Source organism: Osmerus mordax, chromosome 23, assembly GCF_038355195.1.
Source record: "Osmerus mordax isolate fOsmMor3 chromosome 23, fOsmMor3.pri, whole genome shotgun sequence".
Lineage (NCBI taxonomy): Eukaryota > Metazoa > Chordata > Actinopteri > Osmeriformes > Osmeridae > Osmerus > Osmerus mordax.
This window is the reverse complement of record NC_090072.1, coordinates 6,356,829-6,384,622: the sequence shown is the minus strand read 5'-3', so window position 1 is coordinate 6,384,622 and position 27,794 is coordinate 6,356,829. Positions and strand designations below refer to the sequence as shown.

The following is a 27,794-nucleotide window of genomic DNA, read 5'->3' as shown; positions in this document are numbered from 1 at the left end:
AGCATGTCTGTCCAAGCCGTCGTAAACTTTACCTGTGTTGAGAGTCCCAGTGATGAACCTGTACAGGTAGTGGGCACATTTAAAGATCTGTCTCTTGCACCTCTTCCTGCAGCTCATCTTGGCTCGGGGAGGTCAGCGACGGAGGGGCTCTTCAGGGTTCCAACCTGTCAATGGTCCTCCCTTTCTCTCTCAATTCCTTCCAGACCTCCAGTCCTCCCACACTGACAGGATGCCTCTTCTCCCTCCGCACCTGGGTTTGTGCTCTCGTTTTTGGCCCTGGTGTGCGAGCGTGGCGGCCGCGCCGGCTCGTGCGTGTGGAGAGCAGTGAGGGTCCGGTCTCCAGTGTGTGCTCCAAGAGCTCCGAGGCTGGGCGCCAGGGCTGGTCTTCTCTGCTGTAAGCGCCGGGACGCTCTCCTCTCAGCAGTCAGCTGATTAATATTTCCTCACCAGCGGTTTCTCTCCAGGTCCCAGTAAGGCTGCTCTCTCTCTCTCTCTCTTTTACTCCCCCCTCCCTCCCTCCATTCGTTAATTTTTTTCTTTTACAACCGAGCCTATCCTCTCCTGGACTGACTTTCCTGTTGTTGCTCCTCCTCCTATCTCTCTCTCTCTCTCTCACTCTGTTCTGTTTTATAGTATCGGTCTCTTTTACTATGGTGTCAAATGTCTCTCTCCTTCTCTCGCCCTCTCTCTCCCTCTCTTGCTCTCACACTATCTATTCCGCACAGTGGTTCACCACTCTTGCTCTAGTTTTGTCTCTCCCCTCCTAAAACACACACACAGACACACGAGGCTCTCGTACTACACCGTCTGCTCACTCCACACAGCACCATCTGTGGATGTTTTGCCCTCACAGACAGTTGCCAAAGAAGGAGGGGCCTGATCGGCCCTGGGGAGATGGAGAGAGGGAGAGAGAGAGGAGGCGGTAATTTTTATTTTTTAAACAGGTAGGAGAAGGAGTGAAGAGTAGACGGGCAGGAGAAAGGAGAGGCGGGGGAAGTGTCCAACGCTCGAATGAATCAGCGATGACAGACGATTAGGGGCCTGTCACATGACGTGTCACACCACGATCAAACCCAGAGTGAGTGAGGGACGGCGTCAATAGAAGGAAACATGATCCAGGTGGGGAGAGAGGATGATGGAGGAGGTGGAGAAAGAGAGGGAAGATGATGGAGGGGATGGAGTGTGAGAGAGAGAGGATGAAAGTGGAGATTGAGTGCAAGAGAGAGAGAGGAGTAAGGAGGAGATGGAGTGGGGGAGAGAGAGAGGCCAGACGTAAAGGGCAAGGGAGACTAATGATTTCAAGGAAACGTCATCTGACAAAGGTTGTTAGGAGAGATTTTTCTTGTTTTGTTGTAGTTTTTTTAACAGCCTGTGGGGCCTATCTTTTAGCCATGCTTGAAATGGCACCGCCGGCTCCAATAGACGGCAGTTACATCAGAGACTCAGTACATCCCTGCTAATTAGCCCTCTACCTCAAAGACTGGCATCCATCAATGCCACTGGTCCTCTTCTGAAAGAGCTGTCATTAACTCCAGCCCCCCCCTCTAACACTGAGTAATCTACACTGCCATTAATGTGACAGATCTGCCTTCGTCCCCCCTTGTTATTTCAAGACTGTCCCTTGGGCCACAAGTGAGAACTGCTCGAGGTCTTCTGATTCATTAAGGGTCCATGTGAGGTTGTTACGCTCAGGTGTAAAAATAACAGTCAAGTTTGTGTTCATTTTCTTTCTCAGACAGTACAGTGAAAAGGAAATCCCAGTAAGCACATGGGATTAGGCGTGTGGATGGAAGGGTGCATCCCCCGAGTGAAATAGTCTCTGCTGAGACGCTGCGGTTTCCTGCTTTCTGGTCCATGAGACACATGGATTCAGATTTCAGACAGAGGAGGGCAGATTTCAGACAGAGGAGGACAGATTGAGGACAGAGGAGGGCAGATTGAGGACAGAGGAGGGCAGATTGAGGACAGAGGAGGGCAGATTGAGGACAGAGGAGGGCAGATTGAGGACAGGGCGGGGGTGTAGTGTTCCTCCTAAGAGCAGCTAGGAGCCTGTGATGGAACTGGTTCGAGATTGGACACCGGCTCCGGACTGACACTCAAACTGCCTTGGTGGAAAAGGGGTATGAGTACTAGAAATGCTCCACCCAGACCGTCAACAATCAGGCACTCAAAAGTAGAGATGGCCCCTTAGGACAGTCATTAGTCAAAACCCTTCAGACTGGACATAGAATGTCAAGAAATTATATTTTATAAAAAAATATGTTTTTTATATAAATTATATTTTTTACAGTGCATTCAATTCTATATTTTTAACTGACAGCAACAGCTGATGCTCGGTGAAGCTCTCTCCTTGTTTACCTTTAAAAAGTCCCGCAGATCTAGCACAGAGTTGAGAGACACACAAACACACACACACCACTTCAATCATGCTGATACGCTGAGGAATTAAGTCAGCTCCCAGGCTCTCCATGGCAGCTCAGAGTCCACACCCAGCCCCTGGGGAAGTAAAGACACTCAGATGGGGTCCAGCAGAGAGAGAGAGAGAGTGTGTGTGTGTCTGTGTGAGTGTGTGTGTGCGCGAGTGTGAGTGTGTGTGTGTGTGTGTGTGTGTGGGTGTGTGTGTGTGAGTGTGTGTGTGTGTGAGTGTCTGTGTGTGAGTGCTACAGTCCATGTGTGCTCAGTGGGCATCTGTCCAATATCTATCTGTGAATGCACCATTCCTCAGGGGAAAGATTTGCATCTGTGCAGCTCTCTCAACTCTCACCCAACCATGTTTCCAGTAAACAAAAGGGGCCCCGTCAAAGTTTAGCAGAATTCCTTCCCAGTCCACAAGACTATTGGGGTATTTCAAGGTCGAATGGGGTCTTTCAAGGTTGCTGTGTTGCACCTTGTTTTGCTTCCTGGCCACGCTTGGGCTTGTAACCATGACAATTCAGAGGTGACCAGATGGTCAGGGACTCGTGTGAGTGGAGGCCGTTGACAGAGCAACGGCGGTCACACCATGAGGATCACTCAGGTATTGCGTGCATGCAGACCAAGTCTGGGGTCACAGAGTTCATAGATCACCCTGGCAGCTTCCCGTACAACCTATAACTTGTGTGACGTATGCAACACATAATCGCATTCCATGTCCATATAAGGCAGGTCACTCACAAGACAAGTCATGTTTACCTTAATGGGAATCCCATGACGAGAATCCCTATGGCGCTGATGACTGAAATGGATGTGAGTGGTAATGTGCAGAGGCTCTTCAGAGAGCTACTGTGCATACCGTTAACAGTGAAGGGAATTTTTCTTCGTAGATGGCTGATGCTCTTTGGTTCACATCTCTCACATTTCGGTTCGGATCAGACTCAAACGCTGCACTAATTCATCATTCTGAACTGTGTTATCCTGACAGAGGGCCATATTTGAAGATAAATACGTGTTCTGCTTGGTGGGAACTGCAACTACAGTAAGCTGAGAACTGATTAAATGAGTGGAAACCTTCCAACTCTACCACAGCAAATCAGTACTTCAATTTCTGTTCATTTACCCTTTCCCACATCAAAGTTCTGGTAACCCCAGCCTCAGCCCACCTCCTAGGTGCCCTGGGATGGTGGGGGCCGCATAAATGAGACCTGCTCTCAAGTCTGTTCCTGCCGCGAGGAAACATGAACCAGCAGAGCTGTGGATTTTGTGCGGCACTGAAATATTAACGGCTCAACCGTGGCTCTGTGACCTCCCGACCAGCACCCCAGGAGCGGGCAAACACCAGCCCCCCAGGAGCAGGCAAACACCAGGGAATATACCCCCCCCCACAGCAACCACTTCAGGAGGAGGAGGAGGTGGTAGAAGAAGATAAATGTATTCAGTACAGTACAGAGTGAGGTGTAGATTAAAAAAAGAGAGAGAACAGGGGAGGGATGACCACTGTCAGAAATATTACCACTGCTGTGTCAAAAATCAGCGGTTGGATGGTCTAACACACGTTTATAGATTCAGGAACCATGAAGAAGGATGTAACATACTATTTGCCAAGTAAGCTGGAATAGGCAGTACGGTTGACAGAAGCTGACAAAAGTGGAAATGAGTCGCTCGTGTGGGCTTGGATGCTGTCATGGTGATTAATACTACCAGAACAAGTCATTGTTGCAGTGTATTTTCTTTACTGTTAAAACTGAACCCATATGCTAGAAATTCCAGTATGTTTTTTTTCTTCCCTCACAATGTTGCCTACTGAATTAACCATGGCAGAGTTATTGATCCTTCTGGAGAACAATGCTGGGCCCATGGAGAGATGACAGCCATCAACACTTTTTCCATTTCCCTCTCTGAAAGCACCGAGTTTAACCCGGTCTATTGGAAGTAAAAATGCATTTTGTAGAGGAGTAAAGAGTGAAGATTTAATGGCTATCCATTTGTACATGAGAGGAAATCATCAGTGGATAATAATGACCTCAACCAACTACTGATGGCTTCATCATTCATTTAACAATGTACCGGATAACATACAGTATCAACATGTGAAAACAGTATCCATGCTGAGCAGAGCCCAACCTTTTATCTTCCACCCTGGCATCCACCCCCTGAGCCCTGTGCAAGTAAACACATCCACACTTTGGGTTTCACCGGGATGAGAAATGACAAATACCCGTCGACCATCAACACTGCATGAGGCATCTACGTTCAGATGGGACAGTAAGGCTGGGCTCTCTGCCCAGAAACTCTGGCTGCGAGAACTGTTCATCAGCCTCACAAACGGATAGGTAATTGGATGCATTATTGCCAACATGTTCCCGGTGACATTAAACTGGTAAATCTCTGTGGTGAAAAGCCCCATCTATTTCAGACCAAAATGCAAGCTCATCTAAACCCTAAACCTAAATTCCCATAAGTAAATAAGTAAGGTTAGGTTCTGCGGTTATTTTTATGATTCATCTTTTTCATGATACAAATAACCTTTACCTAAATAAAATATAACTTCTCACACAATTCTGGAATTCTGGATGGCAACCCTCCCAGAATGCACCACCATTACAGAAAAAAAGTGTCTTCAATGGTAACAGGCTACATTCTGCTATATTCTCATGTGGACCAAATTTGATAAGAGACAGATATTTCTGTAGGACAGCTCTAGGCTCTAGACTGCAGCAAACATGGCAACTAGGAAGAAGCGTTCTAAAGTTTGGTTGTATTTCACACGATAAAATGACAACAACGCCACTTGTTACGCATGTAAAAAGTCTATTTCGTCGAAGGGAGGAAATATTACTAATATGAAGAAGCATTTGAACACACAGCTTGGAATGAAGTTACTGGAACGTCATGTGTTCGATGCATGCAGCAGCGCAGCTAACGTTCGCGCTTCATCTCTATCTAGGGTAGAGCTAAACTGCTCAAAAGTGATCACAACCACTTGTTACTGTGTGAAGCAATTTGCCTTTATTGTGTAGTCGATCTAGTTATCTTCTGTCCCGTCGTTTGAAGCATACATTTTAGCTCCGGCATTCGTCTCCCATTAGTATTGATCTGATTGATCATTTCACGTTATCGGGGCGGCGTGCGTTATCAGCAAACGTTCGCGTGTCCCATTATTAAACTGAGCATATCGATTTTTAATCCATTATTAAACTTAGCATTTTAATTGTTTAACCTTTTAATAGTCCTGTTAAATGAGCCTGAAAACGCCTAAACAACATACCCAAAGTACATTGAAAGCTGTTGTTGAACCATTTGGAGTACATGCATGCAAATGGTCTCTTTTGAAAGGTGACACTGAAGTTATTTCCCCTGTTGTTAGGACCCCTGTAAGTCCTACTGGTGTTGAGTAATAGAAGCTTGAACACAAGGAAACTGAAAGTTTCTATCTCCGACTAGATTTTGTTTTGAAAACAGAGGCCTGTAGAGGCCTAGAGGTGGTAGGTATTAGCTCATTTCACAGCCAGTCAAAGCCAGTTTGAGAAATTCGTTTAGAACGAGTGTGAGTGTGGGGGGGTGCAGGACGCACAGACCTAGTTGGCTGTAGAGGGGAGAATCGATAAGAGAATCGATAAGGAATCGAATCGATAAGGAGTCGGAATCGTTAAAATCTTATCAATACGCATCCCTAATGACAAGTGTCTATGGGGAGATAAACAATCTGTCAGACATCCATGGACCTGCATGAAGTCACTAAGAGCACGGGCAGGCATGAGCGACTCCACTCTGGAGACTTGGATGACAGATAAAGCTGGCCGACGGCATCATTTGGTTGGAAGTCAGATCGATTTCTGAGACAGAGAAAACGACCTAATGACGAGGCTGTATGAAAGGAGCCCTGGCCGGCGCGGCCTATCCATGCTTAACAACCCCATAAACCAGGGGATTGATGACGTCTTCTGCTCTACACTCGCTAGATCGAGTTAGCATTCAGGGAAGGGTTTGCGTCTCCTCAAAGCTTTTACTGTACCATTAAGAACAAAACAGCAATCAACATACAATATCGACCTATACGCGCATGCTTAGTGTAGGAACTAAAGGGCTAAAAACAAAATATTGTTCTCCCTCGAAGGGACATGGCATTTCAAGCAGAGACATTAGCTACATCAGCCTGGTATTCCAACTCAACCTTTGACCTCATAGTAATTGACACCGTCTTCCAGTCATGAACTCCAATGTCCTGGTGCCAACATTCAACATGCTGATGCTAGAAAAAACACCTTGGCCCAGCCCACCACTCGAAGTTCATTTATCCACCCATCCAGTCCTTTATTGGCCGTCTAGGAAGCTCCATGTATGACAAGTGTGCCGTTACAAACCAATAAAGCACCTCAAAGTCCCACACGGCACGTAGGGAGAGCAGCAGCCACCTCGCTGCAATGCAGACTTTTCTCTCTCTCGGTGACAGACTTTATTACAGTGAGACTTTAACCTTGACACCGCAACATCCCCTGAGGGGCTCTCCACAAACGGGTGAGGAGAAATACTTCCCCTTCCGAAATGAAGTGTTTCCGAGACCGGGCGATAAGTGCCTATCAAGCCATCTTGGGAGGTTTGAGGCCATTGGTTTGAGGCCATTGGATGGCAATACAATGCAATTGAGTTCTTCAGTTGTTTTCACGTTGCCGTCATCAGTGGTAGTCAGACTTGATGTGGGGTGCCATATTGGAGAGGTTTACTTAGTATGGTAGAAAACATTCTCAGCTTATTGATTTGGTCTGCTAACATTAGCATTACTACCCCCACCTATGGGGGAAGGCCTAACAGTATGGTGTTTCTCTACATGACAATTCCATTGAGCCTTCTATACAGTATAACACAGGTCATTCTGGGCGGTGGAATTCTTGCGACAAGGCAAGGAAAGAGCCATGTAGTAGGTATAAAAAATCAAATTAAAAGAGCAAAAAGCAAATATTTACAAATATTGGCAAAAAATATACGAGTCTTATCCATCACTCTAGATTTCATAGAACCATTTAATATTCCTGGCATGATTTTTGCCATGATACTCCAAAACTGACCATGTGGCATCTGTCACAGCATATTATGAATCTATTACCACTGACCAGTGCCAGCTCCACTCAGCTGCCCTGTGCCATCACCTCCATGTGTTGGTGTGGAGGAGAGAGTGGCTCATTTCTGAAAGGTTATTTCATTGTTCAAAACTGACATAATCCCCAAGAGATCCGACTTTCTGATGAGGTGCTTGGAGAGAACAAAGAAGTGTAACAATGATGGCCACTCAAGACTGGTGAGACGACAGGATATCTCTGTCATTCCGCACACGACATCCAGCCGATTGGGTAATCTCTGCTGAGGTATCCGAGGAGGCTATTAACTGAGATGGCGTCTTTTGAATAGGAGTACAGATAAGGCCCCAGACTCAACTTTTTGCTCATTTGATAGCTGTAAAAGTCATATCTCCAGTGAACTTGAAAAGTTCTCAGGCTATAAAAGGAGAACAGAGGGCATATTTGGCAAAGCTTCACTAGAGAGATAAACTGAAGTTCCTCTTTTTAACTGCTGGTTTTGTGTTTTGTGGGTAGCTTTGGATCCTCTCCCAGGAGCCGTAGGTCTTCTGTTGAAGCCTGCACTGTAAAAGAAATCCCTGACGTTCTCTCTATGGCAAATCGGTCTCAACCATTTCCTGGTCAAAAGAAAAGGTGATGAAAGTGAAAGGTTCAGCATCTTGTCACTTGCCTTGTAAACAATCCAACGGGGTAATCATTTCTACCTTCAGCAAGGACAAACCATATCCGAAAATAGTAAAAAAAAAAAACGTACATAGATCCGATGCCCCACTGTTTATGACCTCCGATCCAGGCAAAACCGCTGCAGGGAGGAAGGTAATGTTTTCTCTCCCGTGTGTGTGTTTGCATGTCGGTCTGTATGTGTGTGAACAGGATGACGCAAAAACTACCAGCCCGATTTGTATGAAACTTGGTGAAGGGGTGTAGCATGGGCCAACATAATTCTGACCATGATTCGTCATTAGGCTCCTTAACGATCACTGCAAAAGAGCTGCAGTTCCTGTACAGAGACAGGAGAACCTAGCAGAACAACCATCTCTCCAGCTCTCCATTGTAGCCATAGCCCACCTGAGAGGTCACGACAGCTAGCCAGACTCGTTAGATCAGAGAGGTATATTAACATCGCATCGTTAGAGTATCGTAAATGTTGAGACTTCAGGACCCCGGGTTCTGGACTGGATGGAGTGCTACAGAGATGGCATTCTGTCAGAGTCTCCCATGTATGCACAGGAACACTGAAGCTATGTAAGAGTGTCTCTTTTTAGTACAGGTTTACTGTACAACACTAGTTCTCTCCAATATTAAAACTTTGCTATAAAAATACTATATATATAATTTTTTTTTTTTTTACAGTGTGGGGAATACTAGCCTGGTTCTGCCCTCCTACGTACTTCTGCTCAATGTTGATTTTGCTTCTGTACTAGGTCTGGGAATTCGGCACATAAGTCGGTTTTCTCAAATCAATTTTTTGTAGGGCCAATCAGCGAACAGAGGGAGTGGCTGAGAACGATGACGTTGATGTTGTGTGTTAGTTTGGGTTGTAGTTCAGTAATGGCAACGGAGAAAGATGCGAGCGAAGCCATTCATTCGGTCTGTTGTGACAACGCTGCCAAATATCCAAAAGTTAAAGCCAGAGCAAGAACAATCTTTGCTAAGTTTTATTGGTGGCCATGATGTTGTGGCCCTCCTCCCCACGGGGTTCGGGAAAAGTTAGATTTTCCAGCTACGGCAGCTCGCTCCGTCACAGTAGTGGTGAAGGAATTGGCTAAGGCGAACATAGGGATGCGTATTGATAAGATTTTAACGATTCCGACTCCTTATCAATTCCTGCTTATCGATTCGATTCCTTATCGATTCTCCCCTCTACAGCCAACTAGGTCTGTGCGTCCTGCACCCCCCCACACACACACTCGTTTTAAACGAATTTCTCAAACTGGCTTTGACTGGCTGTGAAATGAGCTAATACCTACCACCTCTAGGCCTCTACAGGCCTCTGTTTTCAAAACAAAATGTAGTCGGAGATAGAAACTTTCAGTTTCCTTGTGTTCAAGCTTCTATTACTCAACACCAGTAGGACTTACAGGGGTCCTAACAACAGGGGAAATAACTTCAGTGTCACCTTTCAAAAGAGACCATTTACATGCATGTACTCCAAATGGTTCAACAACAGCTTTCAATGTACTTTGGGTATGTTGTTTAGGCGTTTTCAGGCTCATTTAACAGGACTATTAAAAGGTTAAACAATTAAAATGCTAAGTTTAATAATGGATTAAAAATCGATATGCTCAGTTTAATAATGGGACACGCGAACGTTTGCTGATAACGCACGCCGCCCCGATAACGTGAAATGATCAATCAGATCAATACTAATGGGAGACGAATGCCGGAGCTAAAATGTATGCTTCAAACGACGGGACAGAAGATAACTAGATCGACTACACAATAAAGGCAAATTGCTTCACACAGTAACAAGTGGTTGTGATCACTTTTGAGCAGTTTAGCTCTACCCTAGATAGAGATGAAGCGCGAACGTTAGCTGCGCTGCTGCATGCATCGAACACATGACGTTCCAGTAACTTCATTCCAAGCTGTGTGTTCAAATGCTTCTTCATATTTGTAGTATTTCCTCCCTTCGACGAAATAGACTTTTTACACGCGTTACAAGTGGCGTTGTTGTCAATTTGTCGTTTGAAATACAACCAAACTTTAGAACGCTTCTTCCTAGTTGCCATGTTTGCTGCAGTGTCTGAATAAACTATAAAAGTTCGCGCATGCGCAACGGCACAGAGAATCGTTAACAGAATCGTTAAGGAATTTTGCTAACGATTCCAAGGAATCGATTCACTGGGAACCGGTTCTAAACAAGAACCGGTTCTCGATACCCATCCCTAGGCGAACGCTAGCGATTGGTTATGACAGATCAGAGTGGCTCTGGGCAGATCCAATAGTTTTTAATTTCAACAGAGTACCCGCCTTCAAGGAAGTTAACACTCGTCAATGGAGCGATCCCAGACCCTCTGTACAAATGAAATGTACTAGGGTCTGGTTAGGACCAGGCTAGGGGAATACATCCCGGTGCGAGAATCATTAGCAGACCCTCAAAGCCATAGTTTATGGAGCTGTTCCCCATCTGGCAAAGGACCAGAGACACAACCTCTCCGCTCTCCTATTTAGACCGATGGGTCCACAGAAGGTCATCTGCTCCGGATAATCAAATAGGGCCCTTATGTTCTCCTGGCTGCAGCCAGCAGAGGGGCCAGGAAGTGTCGTGAAGCCATGCAGGTCCTGCTGATGTCACTGTGCATCAAGCCCACAGCATGTTCATGCATATATCAAAACTGCTGATGGAAATTCAAATGCGGGTGTCCAGTTGCTGAGTTGCTGTAACAGTAACAGTATAATGCTGCAGGTTTACAAACACATAGCCCTCATAGTGAACCATAAACATCCCAGTGTCGTAGCAGGAAATATGACAGTTGGGGTGCATTACGGATCAGTCAACAGCAGTGTGTCTGCGCCACACTGTCGGCCGTCCTCAATGGAGGCCTGCGGGGCTCTCTACCTGAGTTCAGGGTTTACTAGAAGCATGGCGACAGGACCCTGGTGGGAAAGGACTCTTACATGGGGATATTCCAGCCACCAGCACAGACTGAATCATGCCACATCAACCACTGCCTCCTTAAGTATACTAAAGGGGCTTGGTGCCTACAAAACAGATGCCATTCAGCATGGTAGTCATATACAGCTGGGTAGTGATATCCCCAAGGCCAAGGCCCAGTTTAGTTGCTGGCCATTGAGCTGTTAGCCAGCCAAATTACATCCAAGGTCTGGAGAAAGGATGCCAAAATGAACAAAAAGGATAGGGACATTCATAAAATCTAAATGAAGAGTAATATTAGCCACATGAATACATTTGACACAGATCAGTTGTGTTTACTATGATATATTTCAGATACTGAAATATAACATGGCATTGAGTAAACACGGTACCTGAAGCCTACATCAGCTTGAAGAAGGAAGAGCACACAAACAGAATAAATATGCAGTGTTCTTTTCTTAGAGATAAAACGAGACACTCTTCCTGAGAGAGAGGGGGACAGAGGGAGGTTGACGGGAGAGGAAGACCAGGAGGGGAAAGAAAAGAGAAAATGAGAGTCCGAGAGTAATGAACACCTCGAGGCCTGAGAAGATAATGACATCCCCCCCCCTCTGCCCCACATCTATCGCTGACGGAGTGCGGGCTCAGCTTTCGTTTTCGCTGGAGGAAAAACCATAATGAACTTCCTGTGAGGCCGAAGCCACCGGTATCCTTTTTCACTGCCCCCTCTGGCCTTTGAGGTCTTTAAATACGAAGACCCTCTATGGAGACATCATAACTCTCACGCACAAGGAAGAGAAAGAGACACTGCTCATGTTGTAGGTCACCTACAGGATAGACAATTATGAGATACGGGACAACTCGAGACTATAGAGGGAGACCATGATTAACTGGAGAGGGTAGGGAGGAGGCATATTGAATGGATTACATCCATCACCTGGAGTCACATTCAGACTTATTGGCTTATTTCATGAACGCTAAAGTTTTCAGCCGCTTGTACAATTCAATATGTCAAACCTACTAGATCTGCCTTTAAGACTGCTGTGGGTGAGCACTGGGACAGTGGATCGCCAGCCCACAGCCACGTCCCGGCCTCGCTGGGAGTAGCGGTTCAGCGGATGTGGAGTCTTGTTTAACCAAGGTCACTCCTGCTTTCCTCCACAAATAAATGGCAGCAGGGAAGCTAACCCAGAGCTTGGTTGTAATTACCAGCCAGTGAACTTTCCCCCTCTCCTGTAACTGGTGATGAATCAGAGGCGGCTAGGATACAGCCAAGCTACCGTTCAGTGCAGTTCCCTGTGGACCAGGATGCTACGGGCCACAATATAAATTACAGCTACAACCCTCATGTTGTGGCTCACTGGCAATAAGGGAAATGCATCAACTTCAAGAGTTCAAGTAAAGTTCTGAAGGGGGCACACACATTACCCATTTATTCCAGTAGGTCCTACTACTAAGCACACAGCAGCACATCTGAGATGGTGGTAACACCACAGAGCTTAGACACCCGAGAGACTTCTAAACCTCAGGGTTAAGATGTGTTTCACTAATCAATTAGTATGAGGGAGGTGGGCTAAATCATTCCACATCACCCCAGAAAACGGTCATCTCAAGAGAGTTAACTAATTGGATGTCTCCACCAAGTGGGTTTGGTTGGTTCATATAGGAAAGTATCCAATTGGGAAAATCGAGAGAGGGAGAGGTAGTAAAAGGGGACGGCAATCTAATCACAGATCCATTTTGGTGAGCAGAAAACTCTTCCCCCCCAAAAAACGGTTAGTACCTTTAGACATGGCAATTTAATTAAAACATCTTACTTGAGCTTTTTCTGTTCTAGAACACGAAGGGATATGGAAATGGTATACAACAAGCTCCCTCTCATCTCTGTCTTTTAATGACACGTGAGTGCTTGTCTTGGTGACAACACTGAAGGACAAAGTTGAAAGAAAGAGAAAGGTGCTACAATAAAGTACATTAAGCATTCCACTTCCTTTCCAAGTATCAGAAGATAGCGATGCACCTAACAGACATGCTGCTTTCTAATGCATGCAACACGTCACCATTTAAGCCTGCGTCATACACTTTCGATTCCCTCACGTTAAACTCTGGAGAGATATGCTCCACTAATTCACCTCAGGTCTTTCTTTGATAGGCCCTGAACTTAAGAAAATGGAGAGGGGGGGGAATACATACAATCTCTTTGTTAGCACCAGGACAGCCAGCGGAATCCTTTCACCATGTCACGCTGCGGACGGAATGATCATTAGCAATGTAATTACTGAGACGCCAGCGCATCTGAAATTCATCTACGGAGGGGATTGCCAGTAAGCACTTTTGGAAGCATAGACAGAATCGTGGGCAGGGTGATAAGGCAGAAGAGCTCTCCATAACACAGCTGAAGCACCCGTTTCCTGGAAAGGAGAGTCCCTTGTGTACACACCAGCTTGGATCACTGGTGTTTTTGGCACCGCCGGTGGATCAGTGTGGGTGGCTCTTTGTCCCTCTGGGTGTTATCAACGAGGGACTTTCCTCCTCAAACAGCCCCCCCCAGTGCTCAGTGAAGTCAGGAGCACTGAAGGTTTTCTGCAAAAACAGGTGCCATCTTTTCTTCCCCTCGTCCAAAATAGGCGCTATTGCCCCACACTCGTTCAAAGAGGACAGGAAAAATGCCAGCAGGTGTTTACGAAGGCTATAATTTGTCGGCGAATCTGTTAGTATTGGGCTGGAGTCACCTGTCATAACAAAGTGTATATCTCGCTGCACTAAAGAGCCCTGCAGGCAGAGGAGAGATGCAGATCTTTCCATTAACTCATCTGTTTGCTTGAACTTTTGGCGGAGACCCTACTGCAGGTTACTGACCTACATTCTCAGTTCACACACCACACACACCACACGCGGGGCGGGGCGGGGATGCTGGTTCCCTGAGGTACTCAGATACACTTTTTGCCTTGTTTTCTCCTCAAGCGAACACAAATGAAATGCGACCCGTTTGTCTCGATGTGTAGCGACGAAGAAGGTGAGAAACACCCGATGTAATTCGGGCTGAAGGAGGAAGCAAATGGTGCCAATTACGACCCGTATCTCAGAAAAAAGGTCAGTGGAGCAAGCTGACTAATAAGAGCCCATAATAAGACTTGATGAATGCCATTGGACACCATGGTAACATGCGTCGAACAGACGCAGCTCACCAAACTCCCTATCCCTCTTCCCCCCCCCCCCTCTGTTTTCATCTCCTCTACCTTTCATCCATCCCTCCGTCTCCCTATCTCCATCAATCTCTTGTCCTATCAATATATTTCCAGTGTCTGTCTCACCCACATGGCACAGTGTCCCTCTTCCAGAACACGTTCTTTCTGGCCACTCTCCTTCTTTCGCTCATGCTATCCCCCGCTTCATCTACCCCTCCACGGACACCCCCTATCCTTTCATCTCAACTTCCACTCTCTGCTATTCCTTTATCGACAATTCAATTGCCCGTTTTGGCACGGCACTGCGCTGCCTACCCCCAAGCCCCCCTTCCCCCTCCTGGTTAAAACTGTTCCAGCTACTCACAGCTGGGTCCCACCAGGGTCCTAAAGCCTGGTCCTATGATCAGGCTCCTGATATCCTGCTCTGACAGGGAAGGTGCAGCTCCTCTACAGCGCAGGAACAAGCCTCTCAGAGACCCGCTGGTCACATTGATGCACCATTTAATTTCTGCTGGAGGGAGGAAGAGAGAGAGACTAGGAGATTGAGACGTACGGCGAGAGAAAGTAGAAGACAAATCTGAATGAGAAAGAAAAAGAGGAGAGAAACAGAGAGACAAAGTACTTGAAAAGGAGAAAGCAAGAGAGATGAATAGAGATAGTGTTCTCTCTGATGTCTGTTCCATTAGCAGGGTGTTGATGAGGACCGGTAATCAGTGAGTCAACAAGGTGCCCTGCCTCTATTATTATAAATGCTGTGGTGCTTAGGTAGCAGAAATGATATGAACACTTAAATATAACTCGGGTGTAATTAGAAGGTATAATCGCACAAGTTGTTTGAGGGCGTCAACAAAGTCAAGAGAGTATTATCTGTATGGCATTTCAAACTTCAAATCCCTTCAGCTTAGTATCAAATATAGTCTCACGTCAGCCTTAGCCCCTTATGTTCCTCACTCAAGATTGGGACAATTGACCTTCCCAACATTTTGGGCTTTTACTGGAGCTGTAGTATCAAATGAATGGCCAGTGTCCAGTAGGCTGACATTTTGTCCAGATATACAGCTCTGGTAAAGACGGCCCATTCCGCATAAGTAACTGCATGACACTTGTATTAAAGTAACTGATATTTTCCACTTCTAAGGCACAGAAACAGTCGAATTTCTCTCCACACAGTGAACAAAGGGGACTGCTATTAACTGGAAGTGACCGTGCTTGTGTCATCGTCTTCTGACAGCTATGCTAAGCTGGTACCAGGAGAGGTCAGGGCTTTAACCCCCATCAGGTCTGTGCGACAGGCAAGGGCAGAGACGCCTGTGAGCGTACACCTCTGTCCTGTACTTCGCTTCTATGACTAGCTGTTACAGGATGTCACCGACGCAACAGTTTGTCCGTATGCCCTGGTGACATGACTTAACATTTTTCCATTTAAAAGCATAAAACCATCTCTATTGAAAAATCATGAATGAAAAGAACAAAAAACTCCAAAGTACCTTTAAAAGTGATTGAAACGTGAACGTGGGATTCTGAATGCGTTGACTTCCGTCGTGTCGCCGGCTCAAGGAAGTGGGTCAGACCTCGGACACGCGCAGGGCGATGGCGCGGAGGTGCTAAATTGGCTCTGTGACAAGAACGACTGTGTATGAGCAGAGACGCAGCAAAGCACCAAAGTCATTTCTGGCCCCTGGCTGGTGCAAAAGACGTGGGGGGGGGGGGGGGGGGGGGTGTCAGACTAAGCACGTATCAAACAGCAGGGCCTATTTATAGAGAGCCAGGCCAACTCTGGAACAGCAACCCACTGGGGAGGAAGTCCGTTACCCTTCCACTGACAGACACAAACACACACATTTAAGACCGCCATTTTGAAAGTCAGGGCAACAAGCCGATTGGATGGGGCGGAATGCCTGGTCATGGTGCTGAGGCGCCTGTGACATCAAAAGGCCGAGGCAGATGTATTTCTCAGCTGGTTTGAGAATCAGACACCGTAAGATTCACAGGGTAAAAGCACAAAGCTTGTAAAAAATAGATGAAGAAGACCCAACACCTCGCGCCTCTGAGACAGGGACATGAGTCACACACACAGCGATGGAGGACATCTCTTCTCATGTGGGGGACGGGCGGGCGGACGGACGGACGGACGACAGACACCCTCACGCGGCGTCTCAGTTGGCCGTATCCATGACGGCAGGGCTGAGCCTCATTGTTCGTCAACAGGTTACTCTGAGCCGTTTCGCGAAAGGCTCCGCTAGCTAGGCCGCCCACTCCGATGCTAAGCCCCGGGGCTGTGAGCGCCGTTTAGCTGCTAATCCCTGTTTATCAACACCCGGCAGGGCACGACTCCGCTGGGAGAGACTCCAGAGAGGTCTGGGAACACTGTCGTCACAGAGACCGTGGATGACGCAACGGAAAATGAGACTCCCAACTGTTTTGACTTCTGGGCACATTGTGTGCCACCACTTTCCAGCCATTAGAGACATATATTTACATACGGTTTATAGATGTTGCCTGTTGCTCTCCATCAGAACGTTCCCAAGCTTTTAGCATTCGATAACACAACAAAGGATCTCCCTCATGATTAATGTCCTCATCTAAGGCCTGTAGTTGGACCTTGTAAATAAAGGTGCATAGCAGCTGATATTTCCTCCTTTACGACCTCCATGTTCCAGGCCTGTTCACTACAGAGCTGCCTGCTCGAACACGGACGAGTCAAGGAGCTGAGACAAGCAGGACATTCCCTCCACTACCGGGGCAATCTGTCTCCTTCTTCCTTCTGAAGGCCAACCACACCACCAGTTCTTCTCTCATCCATCACTGTCTCATCAGGTTGCCCTCTCTGTTACAGAGGCCCCGGCTCGAAGCACGAGACAAAACTCACTTTTTTTTTTTTGCCCTGGTTATATACAGCTAACAGCCGTTACTAAGCTGCATAACTTGAGAACACGCATCGCTCTCTGTAAAAGCTGGCACTCTTTTCTTTACCTGATTAGGTTGATATTATAAATAATTCCAGATATGAGTCACTAATGACACGAACATGGAAAATGTGTTTTCATAAAAAACAGACTCTGAGAAAATACTTTTGAGATGGGTGCTGATTGTGATGACTCTTCCAATAATTAGACTAGCAATTAACTTAGTTATTACTTATAATTAGACAAGAGACCAGGGCTGATCATTGAAACAAAATACGCACAGTAGCACCAAACTAGTTCAAAAAGGTGCATGTGAGATTGTACTGAGCCTAAAGACACTGTGGCTGTATTGAAACACATTGTTAACACTTACAAGCAAGACTTTGGTTTTGTATTCTGTTATGGAACACAGTAGAGAGATGTGTCCACTACACCCGCAGTTTGGTCTTACCTTACAGATTTACGGTACTTAGTAGCTACTGTGGGATATCACCCTCAAATGCAACCTAACCTTGGAGGATTCTGCTTACTGGGTGCCTGTGCATTGTGTTGGGTTAGTGAACCTTCATCAGCAAACACAGGGGTAGTGTATGTGGGTGAAAACTGTGTGAATGTGCTTCTGCGTTAGGCAGAGGAGCTGCACGGTGTGTTGTTCTACCATTGACAACCACACTGGACGCCTATTCCTTTTGGCTACAGGTAGGTTTTCATTCCTCTGCGAAAAGTAGCCTATTCTTTATCAATCACTCGGACGCTGGAGATGATGCAACATTGATTTTCTGGACATTCTTTTATCCGCTTTGAGAGAGAAAAGGGAATTTGCCAATGTAATAGAATAATGAATACAAATCTCTCCCTTAGTTTACGCCTCTGGTGTTTGAGGACAACAGAAAGACCAGATATACATATTCATGTGCAAACATCATGACTAATTAATCTAGTTCTCTACGGCTTCGTCAGCAAACAGACACAGTTTATCTTCATCAAAGGCATCAATAAGTGGATGGATGCTCGTATTATAGAGGAGAAGGCTTGCTAACCAGGAAATGGAAAGACACCTACTCTGCATCTCAACTGTCCTGCAACCTTCCTATTGGACAAAGATTTAGCATGTTCTATTTAATACGGAACATGCAGCTACATTTTCTGGCAAGTGGTATAAACCTGTCTGTGCCAGTGAAGGTTTTTAGCAATGATCATATTTAATATACTACAATATAACTAACAACCTTGCCCAGCAATGTCAAAAAGTGCTTAAGGTGTAAAGGATTTCATCTCATATAAGACGCAGCATTAATGAACAGTTTTCAACAGGAAGCTTAAACTGGTTTCCATGAACTGGAGTGCTTAGCCGTTGCTGCCCCCTGTTGGTGGTTAAGCTAAAGCACACTCGACTTTGTTAAAAGAAAAATATATATACATAACTAATAAATGAAAACAGGCAAGTAGGCAGAATATTCATGCAGTCTTACTGCAATGTTTTCTTTTCATGAATATACAAGCCTTAAGCAGGATAATAACCAAAGTCTACGTCCTTATCTGCCATTGCTTAGGGCCATAACGGAAGAGTAGTTCCAGGTCAGCTAACACAGACGGCTTGGAGCATGCATACTGAGCAGAATGCTGACAGTGTAGAGGGCAGCTGATTTGTTTCATTATAAACACAGTAAGGATTTGGACAATTCCAAGAAATTGGAGACCCCTGACATCCTGCTCTGGCCTCCAGCACTTAGCCCTGTTCCTGGGGGCCCATCACCAGCCAAGTGAGCTCATATCTCTACCTGCCCTGTGGTTCTGCAGGGCCTGCTGCCACCTGGCTGCCAGGACTGGGATTACTGGGTTGTGGAGAGACCGCCTAGCGCGACGAACAGAGGGCTCCAATTGCCCGGCTGGGGCAGGGCTGATACCCCTGGAGCCAGAGAAGGGGACAGAGCAGGGGCTCAGAGCACAAACACACACTCTGTGGTGTCTAACAGAGAGAGGCTGACAGGAGCACCTGGAGCTGGCCTGGACCCAGCTGGGATCCCCATCTCTCTGATTATGAGGAAGGCTCCACACATCGATGACACATTCATCAGCACACACAAACACAGACGCACACAGAGCCACATGACAATGAGGTGCTCACAAAAGGACGCCACTGATAGACAAAATGCACCTGACGAACAAATCCCACTCCATAATACAAAAGGGATCTTCATAACATGATTAAACATCCTCTGATAAAAGTTCAATGTACACAACCATTGCAAATTTACAGTTATGCATTTAGCAGACGCTTTTATCCAAAGCAACTTCCAAAAGAGAGTTTTACAAAAGTCCATAGGTCACTGATCATAACAACAAACATTGCGGGTAGCCAAAACATGAAGCATACATTGTGAAAACTAAATAAGTCCCAAAGGGAAGAACCATAAGAGCATGTAGTTTAACAAGTTTCAATTACACAACATGAACCTCAAAAGTGCAAGGGTGTACCTGTGGGAAAAAAGCAAGCAACAAAAATATATATTACACAGCAAGTACAATAGTTTTAAGTCAGTTACAACTAACCAACAAGAGCAACAAGACACTCAATAAGTCATTGTGATCCTGAAACATCAGGTCCAGCCAATCATTCCTAAGTGCCGTTGTACTCCCGGAACAAGTGCAACTTGAGCCATTCAGACATTTTACCTCAGCATATTCCATACCTTGCCTGGAGGCTAAACAAAGTAGCAGCATTTGTGGTAAAAATGCAAGACAGGTGCAGCTGGATCAGGCTGTCCAAATGTCATTTTCATAATAAAAGACTTTGGTTTCATAAATAACATACAACTCGATGTCTTCTGTGGGTTTCTGTCCTTGCAAAAACCTTGACGTAAAATGCCATCCATGATTCCCCCAAAGGGTAATTTAGGATGTATAAAACAGCGTCATAAATCATAATTGTCACCAGTTATGAAAATGACATTTGGACCGCCTGATCCAGCTGCACCTGTCTTGCATTTTTACCACAAATGCTGCTACTTTGTTTAGCCTCCAGGCAAGGTATGGAATATGCTGAGGTAAAATGTCTGAATCCAATAAGAAATATGTATCCAGACATGGTACAAACCAGGAACCCAACCATTAATACAGTTAGAAGATGTCTTTAGACTCCGAAATAGATTTCAAATTAGGTTGTCTTCTGAAACAAGTTTGCCTCCAGGCTATGACAGCCCACTCTGTCATGTTGTTTCAATGATGAACCACAGAAAATGGCTGTAGATTACAGCAATATTACCGAAAGTCCCCCAAGGCAACTGACAAGCAGATGTTATCGAGTAAAGAAAATAATACACCCCATAGGACAAGAACTGCCTTCAGATAACTGGCAGTGTGCTTTTCAATGTCATTATGGTCCTATTCCTGCATGATAACACTATACCTATTCTTCACACTAATATAGGTGCACTATACTATACTAGCAATACTACATAGCTGGAGCAGACAACTTCCATCAGCACTAGAAAATGTAGCCTACATCATTAATGTGCAATAACAAAGTATTATCCCCTACTAGATTGTTTAAGTGTCATTAAAAAGGTTAAAATAATTGTATAAACTAAATATTAAGAATAAAAGTGCAGCAGATCATCTAGGAATAAGAACTGCACATTTCTAACAGGGTTACAGTAGTAAGTGCCAAGGAAGTGTGTGTGTTTTACAAGAATGAAGGCAACACCATATCAAAATACTCAATCTATCCTATAACCGATGGCCTAACTCCCTTCATCATCATAGAGTAGGTCAGGTTACGGCCCCTAAAGGGACCTGATCCAGTACCAACAGCTGCAGCAATGTAAATATATAGCATATGCAGTCATCAGCGACGTTACGTCTGCACTGTGAATTAATGTATTACTCCTGTCAGCCGGGTGTACGGCACCATGAGCAACGGGCATATTTCATTCTGCTCCGATTGTACATCGGGACATTTACAGTGAGGCGAGCACCACATGGATCAATACTGTATTAATAGAGCTTAAATAGACCTGACTGTGCGGGCCACATCTCAGCTTATCAGCTTCCCACCGCTACAGTAGGCTACGGTCCTACAAACAGCATATTCGGTCTAACTTGGAGAATATCTTTTGGTGTTTCGGATGGATAGACATCCAATAAGTAGAATAAATGCTTTCTTCTAAAAGTTTTAAGGATCACTGAAGTGCATCCGCTATAAATCATGGGAAATGGGGTTCAATTCACACTTTTATGAGCTTTGATAAGTGCACACCCAGAGCTTAAGTGATCTGGTCTGCAAAACCTAACTTGTATTAATGGGAGCATTTTTCATGTGTCTTCTCTTCCCATTCTGTGCAAAGGAGAATAAAACTGGAAGGATCTGGCCATCCGTGAGGAACTGGGGATATCATCTAACCACAAACACACACCCTCCTGTTTCTCTGCATCCCAGTAGTTACCACCACCCCCCAACACAAAGGCGATCTGGCTGATGTGGTTCTGTTTCTGGGGATCCACATGGTGGCGCCACAACCACCGCTGCAGTTCCAGGTGCTGTTTAATTGGTCCCAAATGATGCTTCTCATACACAAGCCATTTTCATGTTCTGTGATTTAACACATCCCACAAGCGCCAAGAGAACAAGGACTAAAACAGCCTACACATCACTTTGTGTATTCTAGAACTAATACGAAAGAGTTGAAACATGATAAACTGGGGGTTAAGTAGAGTACCTCTCTAATTAAAAACGCATTTCTCAGAGGTTAATTATTTAAAGATGGTTAAATATAGTGTAGGCTGTCATGAGTTTGGTTAGCATATCCACCTAGAATGACATTACCGAAGAAGTTAATAAGTTTATGGAAGTTCACAAATCACCCATCATACCCATATGAGATTATATTCTCTAAAGTAGGCCTAGCTCTTCGGCTTTCATTGCTGTCAAAGAGTATAATCAAGGAATTAGGTTGGAGTTGTGAGAACAGTGTTCTCTAGCCCCACTACCCCAGTTTCTCCAGGTCACCCAGTTGACGAGGCCTGTACCTTGGGTGGCTGGGGAGGCCCAGGCAAGGAGGCGTCGCACCAGACAGCAGTTGAGCAGCACCTTCTTGGAGATGCCGTGGTCCCTGCGGAAATGCTGCAGGTCCTCCCTCCACTGGGTCCTCTTGGTAGGGGCCGACATGGTTTGTCTCTCACTGCTGGGGGACACAGCCAACAGGGAATTGTGGGAGTCGGGGGTTTTGTCTGGTTTGAATGCTCATAAATGGCCATTGTTTGCTGTGTTCTGGGTTCAACACTGAGCTTTTGGGCAGGGTATTGTTTAGTCCCACAATGGTCTGTCATCTGATATCTTAGTGTCATCTTCTCCTGAATCCTTGACTGTGTGACATGGTTCCAACCTCCAGAGCCATGTACATCGGTCCATACTGGAATGCCTGAATCCTGCTCTGCAGAGCTCAGACAACAGCAGCTAGAGCCAGACCTGAGCAGGGTAACTGGAGAGCTTTACAATAATTAGATTGCAGATAGTGCCTCCTCTCACACAGTCATGACTATACTTAAAACATTGGGGCTTAAGCAAGCTGACAACAGGCAATGTTTTTTCTTACTGACTGTCTCAACTGCACCTGTCAGCACTGTGCCACAGTCACACCACTGTAGACAGTACCGTCAACATGATGAACATATCTAAGCACACATTTTATAGCAAATATTTTGACTCTAGATACAATTAAAACCCTAGACATTAATCAAACTAATTAGCTAATAGATTATTCATTGTCCTACAGAACTATTAGCATGCTCACTGTACCCTGTCTTGGCAATCTCCAAGTACACAACACTAGACAGCATGACGGTTAATTAAACATGACCTGGTGATATTCAAGCTGACCAACCAAGCTGACCAATTCAAACCCCATGAGAGTCCCCTTTCAATAGCTGATGTTTGAGACATCAGCAGATCACATATGACATTATTCCCGGTCAGAAGGAAACACAAAGCCCATTTAAAGCATCTTTTTCTTGCCTGAACTGAAATGATTTCCAAGAAGTTTAGAGGCAAATTGTACTCGCTTGACCATCCAGGCAGGGTCTTACCTTGCAGGCTCTCACGGCACGATGTGTGATCTCTGCGTCCTGATTGGGATCTGAGAGCGATCCTCAGGTTTCACACAAGCACTTTCCCTATCCAGAGAACGTCAAGTGTGAAAGGGGCGGGGGGAGGAAGAGGGGGAGGAGAGGCAGCGAGCGATCCAGCGAGCTCCAGGGAGCAGGAAGATGTGTGTGTGTGTGTGACACCAGACTCTGTGGTGGACATGGGCAGTGTGTGTTTGTGTGCGTGCGTATGTGTGTGTGTGTGTGTGTGTGTCAGAGATGGGAAGGATATGGGTTCTACATCATAAGTGACTCCCCATGGTCAGCTTCAGTGAACCAATGAGAGCTCTGCACTGTCCTATGAAGACCACCATTACTCTTGCTCGCTCGCTCTCTCTCTCTCTCTCTCTCTCCCTCCCTCGCTCTTATAAACTCGCATGCACACACACACACACACACACACACTCTCTACCCTCGTCAATACAGAATCCCCTGATGATTACTTTCTACAATTAGATCGACAGACCCTCCAAGAATTTCTCTCCATCTCTCATCAAGCCAGCAACAACTGGGCTAACACACAAACACACAGGGATGGAAAGAGGTTTAAAAATACGCTCCTCCAGAAACATGGTAACCAACAGATTAGGTTCCAAACAAAAACACAGGCAAGTAAATAAGTGTAAGCTTGAACAGGAGCTTGATTAGTGAGTGTCCACCAGATGCACTCACACTGTTCCAATCTAAGCCCTTTGTTCCAATCCAGATGTACGGTATTCACAGCTCTGCTACATATAACCCCAAAATGACATGCACAATACAATATCCAATCTGAGGTGTGTGTGTACAGTATATAGAAAAACACTAATCACAAAAACAATCCTCATCGATATGGAATAATTAAGTCAGCCCGTCATCCTATTTGTACCAGCTTGTTCATGACAAGACATGTTCCACAGTCAACAACAAAAACAGGTCGCCAGGCTCCTTCCTAGAATGTGTTTCGCGAGTGTCTCTATGAACAGTCCGTTACTCATAGTACCTTGATAGACAGATGGCTGTCTGGGAGCCAGTACGGTGGATTCTAACAACCTCCCAGGAGATAAGAGCACATTATGTACCTGCGAAGACCACGTGTGAGTTAAGTGGGGAGGGAACCTGCAGCCCAAAGGCACAGCACTTCCAGAGCGCTGTCGGGGCACTGAGCTATGACATGCAAGGGAATAGCACATTGAGCTGGAGAATGACCACAAGGCCCCAGAGTGCATACTGCATGTTAGGGACTGTTGCTGGAAAACAGTGTATGTTACTCCCCTCCCTTAAATTTGTTTTGTTGTGGAGAAATATATTTCGGGCAGACACAACAGTTTCCACAAACACACAAAAAATAAAGGTAGCCACATAGTGAGAAGAAATAACGTGATATTCATGGTCTATTTGTAATAGTTAAAGGAAGCAAGGACAGCTACCATCAAGTCTATTGATAACATCAACAGCATCAGTTTAGTGTCCTTTAAGACTATTCATGCTGAGTGTGCAGAAATCATGCAGACTACCGTAGTGAAGGGGAATTAGTATCCAACTTGGGTCAGTGGCTGAATGGTCTCAATCCCTGTTCCACAATCTCATTGATCTCCAGTCAGGGGCTGCACCGCATTACACAATCAATTAAAAGCTCCACTTCAATTCACAATTTTGTCCCTTGTCACAATGGATAGCGTCGCTATGGTCTTCCTGGTATCTGGGTCCGGCTACCATAACAAGGTCAATGACAAGTGACTCAAACCTGCTGGTTTCACTTCATCGTATACAGTCACGACAGGGAAGAACACACAAATGGCTTTTTAAAAGCTTGAAGACATGCATTAACAACAGCGCTTTGCCAGCCTCGTGAATTATTCATCACATTATCGTGTCATTTCCATTTGCCCATGAATCTTTTAAAGGTGTGGGGTTGACCGGGACAATAAACAACAAGCTGTGGACTCAGACTACAGTACATCCAACATTTAACCATGAATCATTCAAACCGAGTTACCCGCTAATGAGATGACTTAACACACAGGCCCACAAATTGGCTTTTAGAGTACAATACCAAGACGGCTTAGTGAGACAAAGTCCTATATGTTTTATCTTGGTTTTGAATACTAACATTTTCCTATGTTGTTACTCCTGCTTACTCCTTGTTTAATCTGAGCAGCTGCTTGGCTATTAAGCAGAAAACAACATCCACATGCACCCAATAATGTTGGACTGTCCCTTTAAGAGAGCCGGTTCTCCAGCGGTTCCCTATCTGCAGTGATGGGGGCCAAGATAAAGGAACATGAGGAACACTGGGGTCTTCACTCAGAATTGAACCAACGGGTTCCAGACAAGAGGTCAATCTATGTTCATAATCACCAAAAGTCCTTTGCAGACAACACAGCTACTCATTTCTTACATACCGTTACGTATCTGCATATCCTGTTAGGCATGTAGTACATTTCTTACTTTTAAAGACTGCACTGATTAATTATCTATATCTCAAAGGCCTGGGCTGTGTGTATTTACATTTACATTTATTCATTTAGCAGACGCTTTTATCCAAAGCGACTTCCAAGAGAGAGCTTTACAAAGTGCATAGGTCACTGATCATAACAACGAGATAGCCACAAAACATTGCGAGTAGCCAAAACATGAAGCACACATTGTGAACAACCAAAGTAAGTGCCAAAGGGAAGAACCATAAGAGCATGTAGTTAAACAAGTTACAATTAAACAACATGAACTGCTATAAGTGTATGTGTGTGATACATATATCGTTTTATTATTAGTACACAAGAAGGCTGGGTCCCACAGTGTCTAACAGGTTGGTCAGTATATCTGTGTCTCCATGCTAACAGACCAGTGGGGAATCACAGCACGACCAGACGGAAGACACAGCTAGCTGTAAGGATCTAGGCCGGTCACACTGCATATCTCCCTTAGTGAACGTTCACACACACACACACACACACACACACACACACACACACACACACACACACACACACACACACTGACCTTGTCCTCCACCGGTAGCAGTAGCTAAATTTAGCACAATGCAGATGGGAAATCGCAATCCGTCTCCTGAATCAAATCAAATCACCTGAACCACTCTGAGGTGGTCCAGATAACCTTTTACTCACAGTTTTAATTGACCTTGCTATGCATATGAAATTCAATAAAGCCTTTCCTCCCATCACGTCATGTCCTTCCCTCTAGAGGCTGGCCTCTGCTGACCACTCATGCATCACGGAGATACTCCTGAAAAGATGCAGGGCCCTGAACAAAGCAGCAAAGTTGTCATGGTCCTTTTAGACCCTGACATGGGGGATTATAACTTGGGGGATTATATATAACTAGGCCAGATGGCTATATTAAGTAAATATGGCAATTTATGTGGGAATCGAAATGCAATTGTAAACAGGCAATCGACTAAGTGTGGAAACAAATTGTTTACATCAGAGAACTGCCGTCTCCTCCTAATCACACTCTTAATACCATTACATTTTTGATTACATGAAGTGTTAATTGTGTGCTGGTGCATATTAGTTAGCTAAATGAGGGTTCAGCAAATTTTTTAATGAGAAGTGTCAATACACTAGGGATGGGGCAACTCAGCATAATGTGAAAGGGGGGGGGGTGGAAGAGAGAAAGAGAAGAAAGTAGAATGGCTGTTTGTACGGTCTCTCTTCCCAACTCTGCAAGTTTCACCAGTTAAATGGAGCATGACATCACAGCCACAGTGGCAAGACAGACTCATTCTACTTTCTCAAACACACACACACACACACACACTTCCCCCTCTCTAGAGATATTCCTGAGTCAATGTGTTGGAATGCCTCCATAAATGATTCAGCCACTGCCTGCCTTGTGAAGATAACGGCCTCACAGGTCAGTGTGCTCACTAAGACCCAGTGCCAGCTCTCACTACACAAGCAGATAACGGCCTCACAGGTCAGTGTGCTCACTAAGACCCAGTGCCAGCCCTCACTACACAAGCAGCACAGCCGGGATTCACAGGCCAAGTCTGGGTTTAGGGGAAAGTCACTGTGACCACACAGAACAATGTAGCCAGTCTGTCTGTAGAGAGTTACTTGGTCCCCAATCTGTCTGTGGGGGGTTACCGGGTGCCCAGTCTGTCGGTCTGTCTGCCTGCATCCATTACAACAAAGCATTCTCCATCTTGACGTAGACTTTGGTAAGGGAGAACGACACAGTCCACAGATATCATGCATATCACTGGATGCAAGTGCACATGAAGCCAATTGTACCGATTAGGCTGAGAACATGATATCACGGCAGAACATGCAGAACATTGGCACGGGCTACAACAATTTCTTAATGTAACAATAACCTCCGACCAACTCTTAAATAACTGCTGACTGTTGTGTGATATGTACATGCTACTGGGTCATCAACAGAAGGCTGTACAATCAGCACTGTGATCACACAGGACATTACATGTAGACCCAGCACAGTGTAAAAGGTTCTGGTGAAGGACAGTCTC

The 27,794-nt window shown here is 45.4% G+C and overlaps 1 protein-coding gene across 2 annotated transcripts in view; it reads right to left on the bottom strand.

The window, feature by feature from the left end:
• kcnip4a (potassium voltage-gated channel interacting protein 4a) overlaps positions 1-23,303 on the bottom strand; it is a 93,672-nt gene extending 70,369 nt beyond the window's left edge. The window contains exons 1-2 of one of the 2 annotated variants that reach the window (XM_067261265.1): positions 23,267-23,303; positions 22,211-22,365 (exon numbers count right to left, since the gene is read on the bottom strand). In XM_067261265.1, coding sequence (XP_067117366.1) covers positions 22,211-22,349 — 139 coding nt within the window. In that variant the 5' untranslated portion in view covers positions 22,350-22,365; positions 23,267-23,303. Of the gene's footprint in view, positions 1-32; positions 388-22,210; positions 22,366-23,266 lie in introns of those variants that run through there. The other variant, XM_067261267.1, reaches the window with a different exon arrangement.
• Between the last annotated feature and the right edge of the window lie 4,491 nt (positions 23,304-27,794).